This window comes from Rhinopithecus bieti, unplaced genomic scaffold (genome assembly GCF_001698545.2).
Source record: "Rhinopithecus bieti isolate Rb0 unplaced genomic scaffold, ASM169854v2 scaffold_39385, whole genome shotgun sequence".
Taxonomy (NCBI): domain Eukaryota; kingdom Metazoa; phylum Chordata; class Mammalia; order Primates; family Cercopithecidae; genus Rhinopithecus; species Rhinopithecus bieti.
Genome location: NW_016816111.1, coordinates 78159 through 93207, shown reverse-complemented (window position 1 = coordinate 93207; position 15049 = coordinate 78159). Strand labels below are relative to the sequence as shown.

The window sequence follows — 15049 nt, the reverse complement described above, 5'->3', positions numbered from 1 at the left end:
AAAAAAAAAAATACAAAAAAACTAGCCAGGCGAGGTGGCGGGCGCCTGTAGTCCCAGCTACTCATGAGGCTGAGGCAGGAGAATAGCGTGAACCCAGGAGGCGGAGCTTGCAGTGAACCGAGATCACGCCACTGCACTCCAGCCTGGGCGATAGTGCTAGACTCCGTCTCAAAAAACAAAAAAAAACAACCAAAAAGAAAAAAAAACCATACCCAGAACCTGACCACTGCCCAGACCTCTGCAGCCCTGCCGGGTCCAGACCCCCACCATCTTCCACCTGGATGGGGACAGTGGCCTCCTGACCCAGCTCCCTGCTCCCACCCTGCCCACACACAGCCCAAGGGATCCTCCTAACCCTCATGTTCCCCTACCTCGCTGTGGGTGAAAGTCAAGAAAATTTCTGACATAAACCCAGAAGGCCTAGCACCGGGCCACTGAGTGCATGATCTGCAAGGTAAGCACAGTGAAAGTGTTTCAAAAGCTCCTGGCAATGACATCGGCACAACATCTAAACATGGACACAAAAGTACCCGTCTGGATGGACTAGGAATTCAAGGCATGCTCTCAGCCAGATAGAGTTGAGAGGCCCTGCCCCACACCTCCTCCAGGCCCACCTCTGCCACGCTCCACCCCCATGCACCGGCCATGCTCTGTCACTCATCGCCACCTCACTGGCTGCCTTTTCTCAAACACCTTGAGTACACTCCCACTTCAGGGCCTTTGCACAGCTGCCCTTCTGCGGGGAAGGCTCTTTCCAACCTCCACAAGGCTCACCCCCATGCTCCTTCAATCCTGGATCCATTCATACTACAAGCCACCCTCCCCTACCTCTCCAAAGACACTCAGCAGGACTTTTTGTCTTGCTGTTTTCCAGAGCACTCATTACATAACATGCTGAATAATTTATATTGTGTTTTTCTTTCCCATTACCATGTAAGCTCCATGAGGGTAGGGGGCTCTGTTCTGTGCTCAGTGCCTGGTGCCCCATGGGAACTCAATAAATACAGAGCAAAGGGCAGGCAGAACAGGCTTCAAAACGAAAGCCCAGAGCTGTGCCTGCAGGCGGATGTCAGCAGGCCTGGGAAGGTCTGGAATGCTTCTGTGGGAACAGCAGGACCCCCAGACTGAGGGCAGGGGACACAGCTGGTGGAAGCAACTGAGGTCTGCAACGTCAAAGGCTCTGGGATGGCCCTGCAAGGCCTGGCATCTAAAGGGGCTTTCTGAGACTCAGGACCAGGGCATCCTTTATAAAGACGGAGGGTGGGTGAGACTGGGAGAGGCCGACAGCAGGAAATTGGTCAGAAGGCAGGCACTGAATTGAGGCCATGGAACACGATGGACAATTCGAGAGACTTCCAAGGTCAGATCTACAGATCTATGTGGGAGGTGAGAGAGAGGGAGGGGCACAGGGAGAATGAGATGAAATATGGCACATGAAAGAAAGCTCTCCTCAAACATCCTCAGATTATTGCCAGTCACACAAGAGGCCTTCCTGGCTGTGGCTGCTCTCATGTGAAGAGGGCTTCCGAGCAGTCTGCCTCCTCTGCCTCTGTGGGGTCTGTGGTCCCAAATGTACCCCTCACAAACACCTCTCCTGAATCACAGCCTGCATCTCACCTGACAGTTTTCTGAATGGCTGGCATCATTCTGACTTTTCCACTGCCGATTTCCAAGAAGGTGTGCTCAAAACAAATCCACTGGTGTGCATAGATTAAGCACTTACCTTATACTCAACCCTCTGTGAAGCATCAAGAAAGAACAGAGAAGAAACACGGCCAGGGTCTTTGCCCCCGACTCCGATAGCCCCCTACCCTCTGACGGGGAGGGACTGAGATGTGAAGAGGATGCCACACCCAACAGTTAAAGGAAGAAATGCAATCCATATAACACTTGCTCAAAACTCATCTGGGGCATGAGAAATCTTCGAAGAAAAAAATACTCACTTTTATCTTCAACTCCTAACAGGGCTGAAGGACAAGAGAAATCCACATGGGGTGGATACTTTAACCAACTTGCCAGGTTGGGGGAACAGGGGGCAGGTGGTAGGAGCGACATCCAAGCAGAGAGAACTGAATGGCACAGGCAAAGGTGCAGAGGCAGGGCCAGAGACAGCCGCAGCAAGGGGCGATGGCCAGCCTGCAGTCCTGCCAGGCCATATTTAACACGCGAACGTGCCAGGAAAGCCAGTTTGCCAGCAGGAGAGCTAGAGGGCCAGGGGAACGCAGAATTAGCCACCAAGGCTCAAAACAGACCTTGTCAGTTACCAAATGGGTAGAACACAGGAAAAACAAAAAGGGAACTCCATGGAGAGTTCTGCCGGACCTGCTAAGAACAGCAGCCCCTGACTATCCGGGTAGGGTGAAATGGGCATGTAACTCCAATGCCTCTGGGTGACCCTTTAATGCATGGTTTTATCATTTACATTCTTTACAGGGCAGAGCTGGCCTTCCTTACATTTTCTAATGTCATTTTAGAAGAAGCCAAAATCCTGTATAAACTGTTAGGGGAAAACAGGGGCATGAAGGGACATATCCTAGAGTTAAATATAGTTATCACACAAATACCCAAGTCAAACAAGCTGTAATATTAATGAGGCATGAATGAACAGTAACTGTTTCCAGGGCTGAATAAAGGCTGGCCACCTTATCAGGGAAGTCGCACAAAAGCTCTCTGTCGTGCCCCTTCTTGTAAGAAGAGTAGAAGAGAACAAACACCTTTCTTCTCTGTAGCAGAGATCCCACTTGGGACCGAAGGTAGATTAGACTGACAGCATTTTCTTGTAGGCAACAGTGAAAATCTGTTTTCAGTTTAACCTGCTACAGTTGTAGGGCTCTGATCAGGATGCATTATTAATTAGTAGGAAGAGAAGCCCCATTTTTAGTTACCCATTGAATTAGGTATCTTCAAACACCATGATCTAGAATTGACAGTACAGCTAACTCTCTGTTTTCCACGGTAACGGGGATTTCAGGAAGAACAGCAGTTAATTGGGAAGCAAAAAAAAAATCCCATTTTATTCAGGGCAAGGCATACATTACTGCATTAAGGATGATGGCTTCCAATGACCATCCAGTGAGGATCTTACATTGGTCTGGCATTGTGAGGTTTAAATCACACATTTCCGGTCCAACAAGCCAAGGTGTCTGACCCACCACCATGGGTGGGCCAGACAGGTAGAAGAGCCCCCTCCAGTTTGTCAGGGAATGGGAGCATGCGGAGAGCATGGGCCATCACCCCATGCCTTACCCAAAGAACAGCTCCCTGCTAAACCTTTGACAGAACTTCCAGCAAGTGACATGTGATCCTGGGAAGGGAGCACAACCAGGCCACAAGCTTCCAGGAGAGGGGAAGAAAGGGCTCCTGGGGCTGCTGGAGTCCAAACCGCCAGGCCCAGAGGAGACAGGGAGAGAGTTGGCTGTACTGGCACGGCAAGCACACCCCCAGCAAGCTGCCCAGCATTTCTAGTAAGGAAAAAAAGCAAACCGCCGTCCCACCTCGGGCTGCGCGGTCACAAGTGAGGCAGGGCTGGGACCAGTCACCATTTGGGCGAGAGGCCAGCCCCAGGTGCGGCAGGAAGGGGTGGCGCTGGCTCAGTGGCTGCAGTTCCTCACTCTGACCCAGCGGGGCCCCTGTGCGGTGCTGGGGGCACAGCGAGGCCTCAGGCGCTGTGGGGCAGGGACACACACACACACAGAGAGAGACACGCCATTAGAGGGTGCGCAGCAGCCCCTGCAGGAGGTGCAGGCCAAGGTTGCTCGGGGTCAACCCCGCAGCCCACTGCGGTGGAAGCTGTGAAAAGCCCGCTGACCACATTCTGACCCTGAACATGCAGCTCAAGCGTAAGGTCTGAGGGAACCAAAAATGTCAGAGCTGGAACTGTGGCAGTATCATTTAGCCCAGCAGGACCTATGGCTACAGGCCCTGGACTCAGTATGAGGAGGAGGGGTGGATCAAACCAGGTTCCTACACCCCCACTGTCCCACCCCTGCATCTGCAAAGTTCCACAAATTGCTCATGGAACATGAAGCTATTTCAGCTCCTTGCTTAGTATCCTCTGGCTTCTTGAGAATAATGACTGTGAAAAACACATAAAAAGAATGGCAGCTCCCCTTGGCCTGCATCAAAGCCACAGCCACAGCCATAGGAACAGAGGAAGTGAAGACAGGTTGGGACCAACTCAAGCCACAGGGAGCCTCTCTGGGGGTTGGTGAGAGGGTCCTTGAGAGAAATAAAACAATTTCACTTCTTAAAAGACAATCTTCATTTTTTTGGTGCAACTTAACCCTACGTTGAGGCTTCTGGAGATTAAGGTTAAATTGTTTTCAAGAGGTTTAACCAAGGTCACAACCTTTGCTTAAGCAAAGCAGTTCAAACTAAGAAGGAAAAATGACAACTACATATGGGACACGAATATGTTAACCTGCTCCGAGCTCGGTAATAATTCAGAATTCCTAGAAGCAGGAAATCTGACTTTAATATGCAAATCTCTCATTTAACACATTTCTCAAAATGCTAGTGGTGGCAGTACAATGTCAAATCGAAACCTGCAAAAGCAGGAAATGTTAGTAAATGGTCTGGTAACAGAACACTGACTAAGCAAGGGTTGACTGAGGTCTGTCAAACTACAAATAACTTCCTCTAAAAAAAGTTTTCTGCTATGCTGACATAGTGTTACTAGGGATCTGCACTTTTGTTTCAGCAGCCAGAAGATATAATTTCTACAGCCCCCACCTCCATCCTCACCCTGTCCCCCAAAGGCCACTAGGGCCACCTGTCTCTCTGAGTGTGGGGTCCACAATGTGGCTGGCACAACACTGTGAAAATGGAGAAACACTTGTTGGGGGACCACTTCCAATGAACAGCCAGGATGCCAATGTGGCTCACAGAGACCAGCTTCCATCAGGCCCTGAACTCCACTCGAAACCTCTTCTGACCATAGGACAAAGACCCATATTAACCCAACATGCAAAACTAGAACTAGACCGGCCCCACTCAATGCAGACCCAGCCATGCAACCAAATCACCAGGAACTCTCATTTGCATGTTTGGAAGGGAGGCCTTGTTCACACTAGCAACCGGTACAAGTTTTTTGCTGAAGCAGAATAATACTGAGCCATTCAAGAGACCTGCAGCTCAGTCAGTAGAAAAACATTTAATATGAGATTAAAGAAACAAGATTATCAAGAAAGAGCATTTGCTTCCTCCTGGCTACCAGAGTCAACTCCCCATTGTATGTGCAGCAGGACAACCCTCTTTGCTGCCAGACCCATTCTGACAAGGAAGCAGAAAAGACCTGCCTCTGCCCACCTTCTGCCCAGATGTACAGAATGAGACCCACAGAGTAGCAAAGGGTGTTAGAAACCCCTGAACCAGAGCAGCCAAGGGACTAAAATAAAAGTCCCTTTATAACCAAAACTCAATCCAGACCAAGAACAATTTGCCTGGGCCACCAAAAGCTGGGTACTCAGGACAGGTTCAAGCTCTGCAGTGGTCATCACTCCCTAAGCCCAGGGACACCCACCCCACCTGTCACCCACTGCTGCTGCTCTGGCAAAGGGTGAGAAGCACTTCCATTACTCACAGCCATGGTAGGAGGCCGGGGAACCCCCAGCCTTGCCATACTCCTGCTCCGAGTGGCTGGTGGAGAGGTTGGGCTGGCTGGAGCCTCGCCCAAAAGTGATCTGGTTGCTGCCCATGCCAGTGGCAACCTGGGCCATGCGCTCTTTGGTTTTGAGAGCCTGGGCCCTCTCAGCCTTCAGCCGTTCCTCATCCTTGAGGAGGGCCACCAGTTGCTTTGACTTCTCACGCACATTGATGCCCTGGTCCTTGCCATCTCGGTCAATGTACTGGAAGTCCTTCAGGGTCTGGATGGCGAAGATGTTCTCACGGCACTGCTGAGCCACGCGTTCAGAGCCTGTCTTGATGAGGTAGTCCAGCAGGGTCAGCGCCTTGTACACATGCCGCCAATTCTTGCCATGGTCATTGAGCCGCTTCCACACCATGCTCATGATCTCCGAGAAGGCCACTACATTGTAGGTCAGGTCGGCGATCTCGGTCATCAGAGAACTGGATGGTCCCCACGGGTCATTGGAGGTGGCTTCCCGGACTTTGATTTCTGCCTCCGAGTAATTGTTCACAATGTTTTTCATCTGCCGTCTGATAGACGAAGTCGTCATTTTTATTTTCTTTGTTATAAGTTTAAAGCCCTTCAAAGAGAGAAACTTTCCTGTCCTTGGTAAGTGCGCACCCTATGAAGGTTCAGTTTCCGTAATCAAGCTGGAGTAAGATCCCTGAACGGTCATTTCCTCCTTTGGAGCCTCAGATTCGAAAAGCTGGAAGCCATGACCTAGAGAAAGAGAAAACCCACTCCACTGCGACGTAAGCCCCCTGTGAGGGTGGGAGACTGGTCCAGCAGCAGGTACTGGGTAAAACTGGGGAGCTGAGTGGACATACCCAGCCTCCTCAGGATGAACCCAAGATAAAATCAATATTACCAGTTAACAATGAATAAAATTTACACTCAAGTTTAAGCCTTTAGGAGAAAGGAAGTAAACATCATGACTATTGCTCTATTTTCAAAACGCTTCCACTGGAATGGCTATTTTATGGGTTGTCTTTTCACTGCCTGGCAAAAGTCAGTTGTGGAAGAATCGGAAATGCTGGGGGAAGCTGATCTTGGCAGATTTAAAATTATGTGTGAGACCAGATATGGTGGCTCACACCTGTAATCCCAGCACTTTGCGAAGCTGAAATGGGAGTATTACTTGAGGCTAGCTTGGTCAAAAGAGCAATACCCCCATCTCTATTTTTTTTTTAAGTTTATTTAAATTAAAAAAAAAATACACATTATGACAAGAAAGAGACTAATTTCAGGTCTACCTTAACTCAAAAATGTCTGTCAATACCTTCAAAACTGCTTTGGTCCATTGTGCTTCCGAATGTCCAGAAAATTCTCCTTGACAATCACTTTTCGCCTGACCTTCCCTGCTCAAGAATTTATAAAGATTCCTAACAGCTCTTCTAGAAAAAGGATAAAGACCTCCACTTGGCTTTCAGAAGCCTCCAGCATCTGGCCCAAGCTAATACAGCCTTAAAACTAATCTGGTTATAGCCCAGCCCCTCATTTCACAAAGAAAACTGAGACCCCTGGCTAGCCTTTAACTCGCTCCAACCAAACACATCAACTATCCCCTCTCTTCCTCCAGATAACACTCACTTACCAGGCTACAGTGAGGTCCACATCTGTGACATGAGGCTCCTGTCCACAAGTTTGGTAACCTTCATCTGCCTCATCACCAGCGAGCACCCAGCACTTAGCACTGTGCCCAACACAGAAATGAACACTGTCAAATAAATAAATGTTACAGGTTAAAAACAGAGTCCCTGCCCTCAAGAAGGCCACAGTCTGGCAGGGGATGAAAGTTCCTTACCTATAAAATGGGAAAACTGAGTCCCTAGAAGTCTCCAGGGATTGCCCCAGGTAGATTAGGACAGCTAGGGCCCGGATAGGAAGCAAGGGGCTCCACCCACCATCCTGACTACCTGCTCGGCTGTCCCCCCAAACCCTCAGGGGAAGGATTATTTTTCCCACTATACAAGTGAGGAACCTGAGGCCTGGAATCACATGGTCAGCTGACTAAGGTCACTCCAGGCCCAGAACCTGCACCTCCCTTTCCTCCTGTGGTGGTCTTTACTCTCAAGATGTTTCTGCCACAGAAACAACAGGTAGCTCCTACCTTCCTCATCTAAAGCCCCAGATGGGTAAGGGGCACATCAAAAAAACAAGTAAACAAAAGGTGGCAGAAGCAAGGAAAAGCCACAGGAAATGCAATGACTACTCATCACAATCACACAAAAAGGAGGGTTTGCTATTGTGAAATATGTATTTGGTCTTCATCCCTGTCACTTGGCAGGGATTCCAAACCTAAAATCCTCAGAATCTCCACAGTGATGTCTTTTTGCATGTGAATGATTGACTGAGGGCTGGCAGTCCCTAGGCAACTTCAGGATGGGGCTGGTCACCAGAAAGACCAAGGCAATATCAGTCCCGGGAAGGGGAGAGGGACTGAAGATTATCACCAATGGCCAATCATTTAGTCAATCATGTCTCCATAATGAAGCCTCCATAAAAAGACATAAGGACAGGCTCAGGAAGCTTCTGGATGGCTGAACACACGAAGGTTCCTGAAGGGTGACACCGAGGTATGGCATGGAAGCTCTGCATCCTTCTCCCCGACCTGGCCTATGCATCTCTTCATCTGTATCCTTTGTAATATCCTTTATAATACATAGATAAATACAAGTCTATTTCCCTGAGTTATGTGAGCCACTCTACCAAATTAACGGAACCCAAAGAAGGGGTCTCAACTTGAAGCTGGTTGGTCAGAAGTTCCAAAGGCCTGGACTTGCACTGCTGGGAAGGAGGGAGTGGTCTTGTGGGACTAGGCCCTCAACATGTGGGATCCGAAGCTATCTCCAAGTAAATATCAGAGTAGAACTGAAGGATACCTAGCTGGTGTCCTGCAAAACTGACTGCTTGCTTGTTACGTGGGGAGAAAGTTACAGAAGTCTTCTGTACTGATTGCTGTTTAGTGTTAAATGAGAAAATAGGAAAAAGCACTTTGTATGATCTTCCACACACAAAAAGGGGGCAGGTCGTAAAATTTCGCCCTGGTAATAACCCATACATCTGCTCTGGCCAAGGAGACCTTCTCTCCACCCTCAAATATGTCAAGGAATCTGACTCTATCTGAAGTCACAGAACAGGGCTTCAGCTAAAACCAGGCATATTCTGCAAAGGACCAGGGATAAAAACTTTTTCACGGTGGCCTGCACATTTGATGTAATTAGGTTTTTCATTCATGATGCAACATTTACTGCTGGCAAAGATACGACGGGCCTCACAAAGAAAAAAACAAAAGAACATTTTAATTTTTAATGAATATTTCCCAGCTTAAAGGGCAAATGTGTGAAAATCAGTAGTAGTAGTAATGATCAGAGGTACTTAATGTTCAGGAGCCTTACAATGTGCCAGGGACCACCAGACCCTTCTATTTGTTGTTCCATTTGATGTAGAGCAGGTATGACTCTTTAGCTTCTCAGAGAAGTGGGCAGAGCTAGGATTCACCACTGACGAAGACTTTGGCTGGGCATGGTGGCTCACACCTGTAATCCTAGCACTTTGGGAGGCCCAGGCAGGCAGACTGCCTGAGCTCAGGAGTTCAAGACCAGCCTGGGCAACACGGCGAAACCCTGTGGTGGTACACATCTGTAATCCCAGCTCACTCAGGAGGCTGAGGCACAAGAACTGCTTGAGCCTGAGAGGCGGAGGTTGTAGTGAGCCAAGAGCACACCACTGCACTCCAGCCTGGGCAACAGAGTGAGACCCTGTCTCAAAAAAAAAAAAAAAAAAAAAAAAAGGAAAGAAAAAAAGAGGACTTCAGCCACCTCCTTCCCAGTAAAATGGTATCAAATGGTTGAGAATGTCCTAAGGAAAAAAAAAAGAACACTTTCCTAAGTGAGAAACAATGCCCTGGGCTCTGCTGCCCTCCCCTATCCGGTGACCTTGTAGGTGGAACTGGAAGACCTCCAGCTGGGCCCAGTGTCCTCCCAGGGAGGCTGTGAGGCCCAGTCAGGGCTCCCAATGAGCCTCCGAGACCTTTGGCAGCAAAGAAAAGGCAGTGATTCCTGTGAGCAAGGGCCGAGGTGTCGCTGCCCTCCCAGACAGAAGCTGGGAAAGGAACTCCAAACAATTAAGAAACAGGGGCTGTTGACCAAGGCAGGGGTTTTCTCTAACAGACTAACTTGCAAGGACATCTGTTGATGGTCTCTGAAATACTTAAACTTCAAGAAAAAGGAAAAAGCTAATAAAATACTGATTATAGTCAAAAAAACAAAATAAGGCCTATATAATTTGTGTGGCTGCCTGTTATTTTCTTAAAGCTGATAGACAGGAACAGCTTTCAGCACAGGCGGATGGTGAGAAGTGAGAGGTATGGAGCTAAGAAATCCTCACTAGGGCCTGGCGCGGCGGCTCACGCCTGTAATCCCAGCACTTTGGCAGGCCGATGCAGGAGGATCACTTGAGGCCAGGAGTTCAGCAACAGCCTGGCCAACATGGCAAAACTCTGTCTTTTCTAAAACTACAAAAATTAGCCAGGTGTGGTGGTGCACACCTGGAATCCCAGCTACTTGGGTGGCTGAGGCATGAGAATCACTTGAACCCAGGAGGCAGAGGTTGGAATGAGTTGAGATGGCGCCACTGCACTCCAGCCTGGGTGACAGAGCGAGACTCTGACTCAAAAGAGAAAAACAAAAAGAAATCTTCATGATATGGTTTGGCTGAGTCCCCAACCAAATCTCAACTTGAATTGTGTCTCCCAGAATTCCCATGTGTTGTGGAAGGGACCCAGGGGAAGTAACCGAATTATGGGGACCAGTCTTCTCCGTGCTATTCCTGTGATAGTAAATAAGTCTCACAAGATCTGATGGGTTTATCAGGGGTTTCTACTTTTGCTTCTTCCTCATTTTTCTCTTGCTGCTGCCATGTAAGAAGTGCCTTTCACCTCCTGCCATGATTCTGAGGCCTCCCCAACCATGTGGAACTATAAGTCCAATTAAACCTCCTTTTCTTCCCAGTCTCGGGTATGTCTTTATTAGCAGTGTGAAAACAGACTGATACACCTCACTAGGGCCAGGTGTGGTTGCTCATGTCTGTAATCCCAGCACTTTGGGAAGCCGAAGTGGGCAGATCACTTGAGCTCAGGAGTTCAAGACCAACCTGGGCAACATGGCGAGATCCCGTCTCTAAAAAAAATAAATAAATAAACAAACAAATAAATAATTCTTACTAGGAAAAAAGTCACTGGAGGCTTTTGTGGGTTTTTTTTGTTTTTTTTTTTGTTTTTTTTTTTGAGATAGAGTCTTGCTCTGTCGCCCATACTGGAGTGCAGAGGCGCAATCTCGGCTCACTGCAAGCTCCGCCTCTCTGGTCCACACCATTCTCCTGCCTCAGCCTGTAGCTGGGACTACAGGCACCCACCACCATGCCCGGCTGATTTTTTTGTATTTTTAGTCGAGACGGGGTTTCACCATGTTAGCCAGGATGGTCTCAATCTCCTGACCTTGTGATCCACCAGCCTCAGCCTCCCAGAGTGCTGGGATTACAGGCGTCAGCTACTGCGCCCAGCTGAGGCTTTTCATTTTCCAGGCCAACTGGGCTACGTACCTCACCTAAGCAATACTTTGGAGGCCGAAACTAATGATTCCAACCGTAAAACAGTCCATGATGCTTGGGCCATGAGGCAGGACTCTAGCAGTGCCAGTGGGCACAAAGCTCTAGCTATTCCAGCTGAACATCTGGACTTCCATTACTTTGCCACACTTGCCCTTGTATACCTCAGGTCCCCATTTTTCACTGTTTCCCCACAACCACAGGACTGGCTTTAAACATTTAAACATCTCCTCTCCCAGCAAACATCTGCCATGAGTCCATCCCAGGAGCAAGCTCCAAGCTCCAAACATCATATACCACCCGCCACAGCATAACCTGTTATTTATCTCTTTTTTTTTTGAGACAGAGTCTCGCCCTGTTGCCCAGGCTGGAGTGCAGTGGCGCAATCTCGGCTCACTGCAACCTCTGCCTCTCAGGTTCGTGCAATCCTGGTGCCCCAGCCACCCAAGTAGCTGGGATTATAGGTGCACACCCAGCTAAGTTTTGTGTTTTTAGTAGAGACAGGGTTTCACCATGTTGGCCAGGCTGGCCTTGAACTTCTGACCTCAAGTGATCCACCTGCCTCGGCCCCCCAAAGTGCTGAGATGACAGGCGTGAGCCAACCACGCCCGGGCACATTCTATTATTTCTAGAATCTGAGTTTTGATTTGTTCTCACTCTTTTTCGCAGTTTGCACGCTCCGCTTTCCAAACTTTCCTCCTCAATTTTCCAGTTTTCTTGTTTCCAGCTTGTTGAGACTGAACTAATGCACATGCAAATGCAACTAAAACAGGATCATTTGTTACCTTCTGGGCTCCTCACTCAAACCTGAGGAAGTGTGTGATTAGCTCACAATCATTTCTTAAGAACCTCCAGGCCAGATATGGATGTTAGAGGTGGAGGCGGGAGGGTTGTCAAAACAAGGAAAAACAACATTAAACTCTATTAAAACTTTAAACCCAATATAGCAAAAAACAAAACAAAACAAAACAAAAAATTACTCTCATAAATTACATACTGACAATTGAAAGGATCCTCAGTAACTAGAAATGCCTTTAGAAATCCAGTTCTAGCCAGGCGCGGTGGCTCAAGCCTGTAATCCCAGCACTTTGGGAGGCCGAGACAGGCGGATCACGAGGTCAGGAGATTAAGACCATTCTGGCTAACCTGGTGAAATCCCGTCTCTACTAAAAATACAAAAAACTAGCCGGGGCGAGGTGGCGGGCGCCTATAGTCCCAGTTACTCTGGAGGCTGAGGCAGGAGAATGGCGTGAACCCGGGAGGCGGAGCTTGCAGTGAGCTGAGATCCGGCCACTGCACTCCAGCCCGGGCGACAGAGCAAAACTCCGTCTCAAAAAAAAAAAAGAAATCCAGTTCTATCATCATATCAGGTATTACCTAGAACTATTTGATGCTAACTGATAAATGAAGTACATGAACTTATACAATTCTGTCAAAACTTTAAACATTTTTGAATGAAGACAGCAAGATGTAAAGTGGGATTCATTATTCAAGGCAAACAAACCTTTCTGTGCCTTCCAAGAGAGCTGTCACAGGGATAGGGCCAGGTGCAGTGGCTCACGCCTATAATCCCAGCACTTTGGGAGGCCAAGGCAGGAGGATCACTTGAGCCCAGGAGTTCAAGACTAGTCTGGACAACATGGTGAGACCTCATCTCTACAAAAATTTTTTTAAAAAAAAATTTTTTTTTTTTTTTAATTAGCTGGGCATGGTGGCGCACATCTGCAGTCCCAGCTACTCAGGAGACTGAGATGGGAGAATTGCTTGAGCCCAGGAGATGGAGGCTACAGTGGCCCATGATAATGCCACTGCACTCCAGCCTGGGTGACAGAGCAACTTTGTCTCATAACAAACAAAAAAACAAACAAACAAAAAAACAGGCTGAGCAGGCCCACAGAATGGCCACTTTATTCACGGGATGAGATGACCAGGCAGACGCTCCTGGTCACCACCACACCTTCCTCACTCCAGCCCTAGCCCTAAAAACTTGTTTTGAAATTGTATTAATTAATAAGTCATTTTACTAAGAAATAAGGATGCTGACGCACGTTAGATAACAATTGTTAACCACACAGAGTCAATAAAATTCCAACAAACAGCCAAGAAACTAAATGTTTGAGGTGGCCTGGGGAAGTAGCACCATGAGCAATGCAGAAATCATCAGGCCTTCTGAAATGCCCTGGGAGCTTCAGAGCCTCCATATTAAAAGCCATATCTACTCAATATGAAAGGGAATACTCATTTTTCTACAGTTAGTCCCCAGAAGTAGGTAAGGTTCTTTAAACCAAATATTTTATTTCCATTCTGAAAACTGAATCGTTAGTTTTGCCTATGCAACAACAATAATCCCCCTCTTCTTGGAAAGAGTACTTCAGTCATCCTTGTGGAACTGGCCAGGAGTAGGCCCAGGACTCAGAACAAGCCACTTAAAGTCCCACAGTTCCCCCACCTAGCAGCTAGATCAGTGATATGTTAAGAATCCAGACTGGACCATTTGTAGACCCCTCTGGATAGTTCCTAAAACTTCTGGGAAACCAGCAGGGTTGCTAAGCTGCTGGAACACACCCCAGGGGCAGAATCAGAGTTTACCTATGATTGAAGTAGCCACAGAAGAAAGCAAGAAGCCAAGGACAGGAGAAGGCACAAGACATAACAGCATGTGGTCTGTACCTCTAGGTCTACCTGTGCATGAAGCCATTTATCCCCTGGAATTCTCACGCTGTAACCTACAGCAACGTGTGCTTTTGACACCTCCAACTGCAAACCCTGTGCACGAAGCACCTGAGAGAACCAGAGGTAGAAAGGCAGCAACAGCCAAACAACAAAAGGACAGAGCATGGGCCCGTCCCTGAACCTCCAATAGGGCCTCAAGTAGGAGTGCAGAGACATCAGCCAGGCTCTCCCCAGCCACAGGTGACCCAGACCAACCAAGGAAGAACCGCATCCTTCCCAGGAGGGCTCGGCACTCCCTGTGAATGAGGCACCCCCAACCAACGTCTGGGAACATCTGCTCTTTGTTGAGAGTGACTCATGACAGGAACGATAAAATAACAGCTGGATCGTCATACATGCAGGGGACAAGCTAGGGGAAAAATTTCTGGCATAGCTGAAAACACAGAATTCAAATGAGAGTAGAGACTGGAAAGAAACTAAACAAAACAGCAAACAGAACAAAACCGGAAAAAAACAATTCCAAGGCTAGGGTTATGCCCCAGGAGGTAAGAAGTATTCCATAAAAATGTGCTCCAAAGGCTTGAAGAGCTGGGTGGGGAAATTCTTTGCAAATCTAGAGTTCCCTATTATGAGAGACAGAGGCTTTTCACAGTTCCAAATAGCACAGGTGGGTCTGTGGTGAAGGCACACATCTCTGTACCCCGTGCCTCTGTGCCACCAAGGTGTGGCTGATCGTGTGCTGACAGAAAGATGCTCACCTTTCAGTTGGGGTCTATATCAAGTCCCTAAGGAAACTATGGGGAGTGGCTTTTCAGCAGCCATCACTGAAGATCAAGCTCGGCTGTCAAGGAGCTGTCTCTCCACTGCCCTCCCCAAACCTAACGATCACAGGTCAATCAACATTGTGAAAACCCAGTCCCAGGCCAGGTGCGGTGGCTCACGCCTGTAATCCCAGCACTTTGGGAGGCCGAGGCGGGCAGATCACGAGGTCAGGAGATGGAGACCATCCTGGCTAACACGGTGAAACCCCGTCTCTACTAAAAATACAAAAAAATTAGCCGGGCATGGTGGTGGGCGCCTGTAGTCCCAGCTACTTGGGAGGCTGGGCAGGAGAATGGCGTGAACCCGGGAGGAGGAGCTTGC

The 15049-nt window shown here is 48.3% G+C and overlaps 1 protein-coding gene across 5 annotated transcripts in view; it reads right to left on the bottom strand.

Moving 5' to 3' along the window:
* EPN2 (epsin 2) overlaps positions 1–15049 on the bottom strand; it is a 104333-nt gene that overhangs the window by 48103 nt on the left and 41181 nt on the right. For 3 of the 5 annotated variants that reach the window (XM_017854364.1, XM_017854366.1, XM_017854365.1), the window contains exons 2-4: positions 7221–7343; positions 5582–6346; positions 3495–3665 (exon numbers count right to left, since the gene is read on the bottom strand). In XM_017854364.1, the coding sequence (XP_017709853.1) occupies positions 3495–3665; positions 5582–6176 (766 nt within the window). In that variant the 5' untranslated portion in view covers positions 6177–6346; positions 7221–7343. The remainder of the gene's footprint in view (positions 1–3494; positions 3666–5581; positions 6347–7220; positions 7344–15049) is intronic. The other 2 variants (XM_017854367.1, XM_017854368.1) reach the window with 1 other exon arrangement.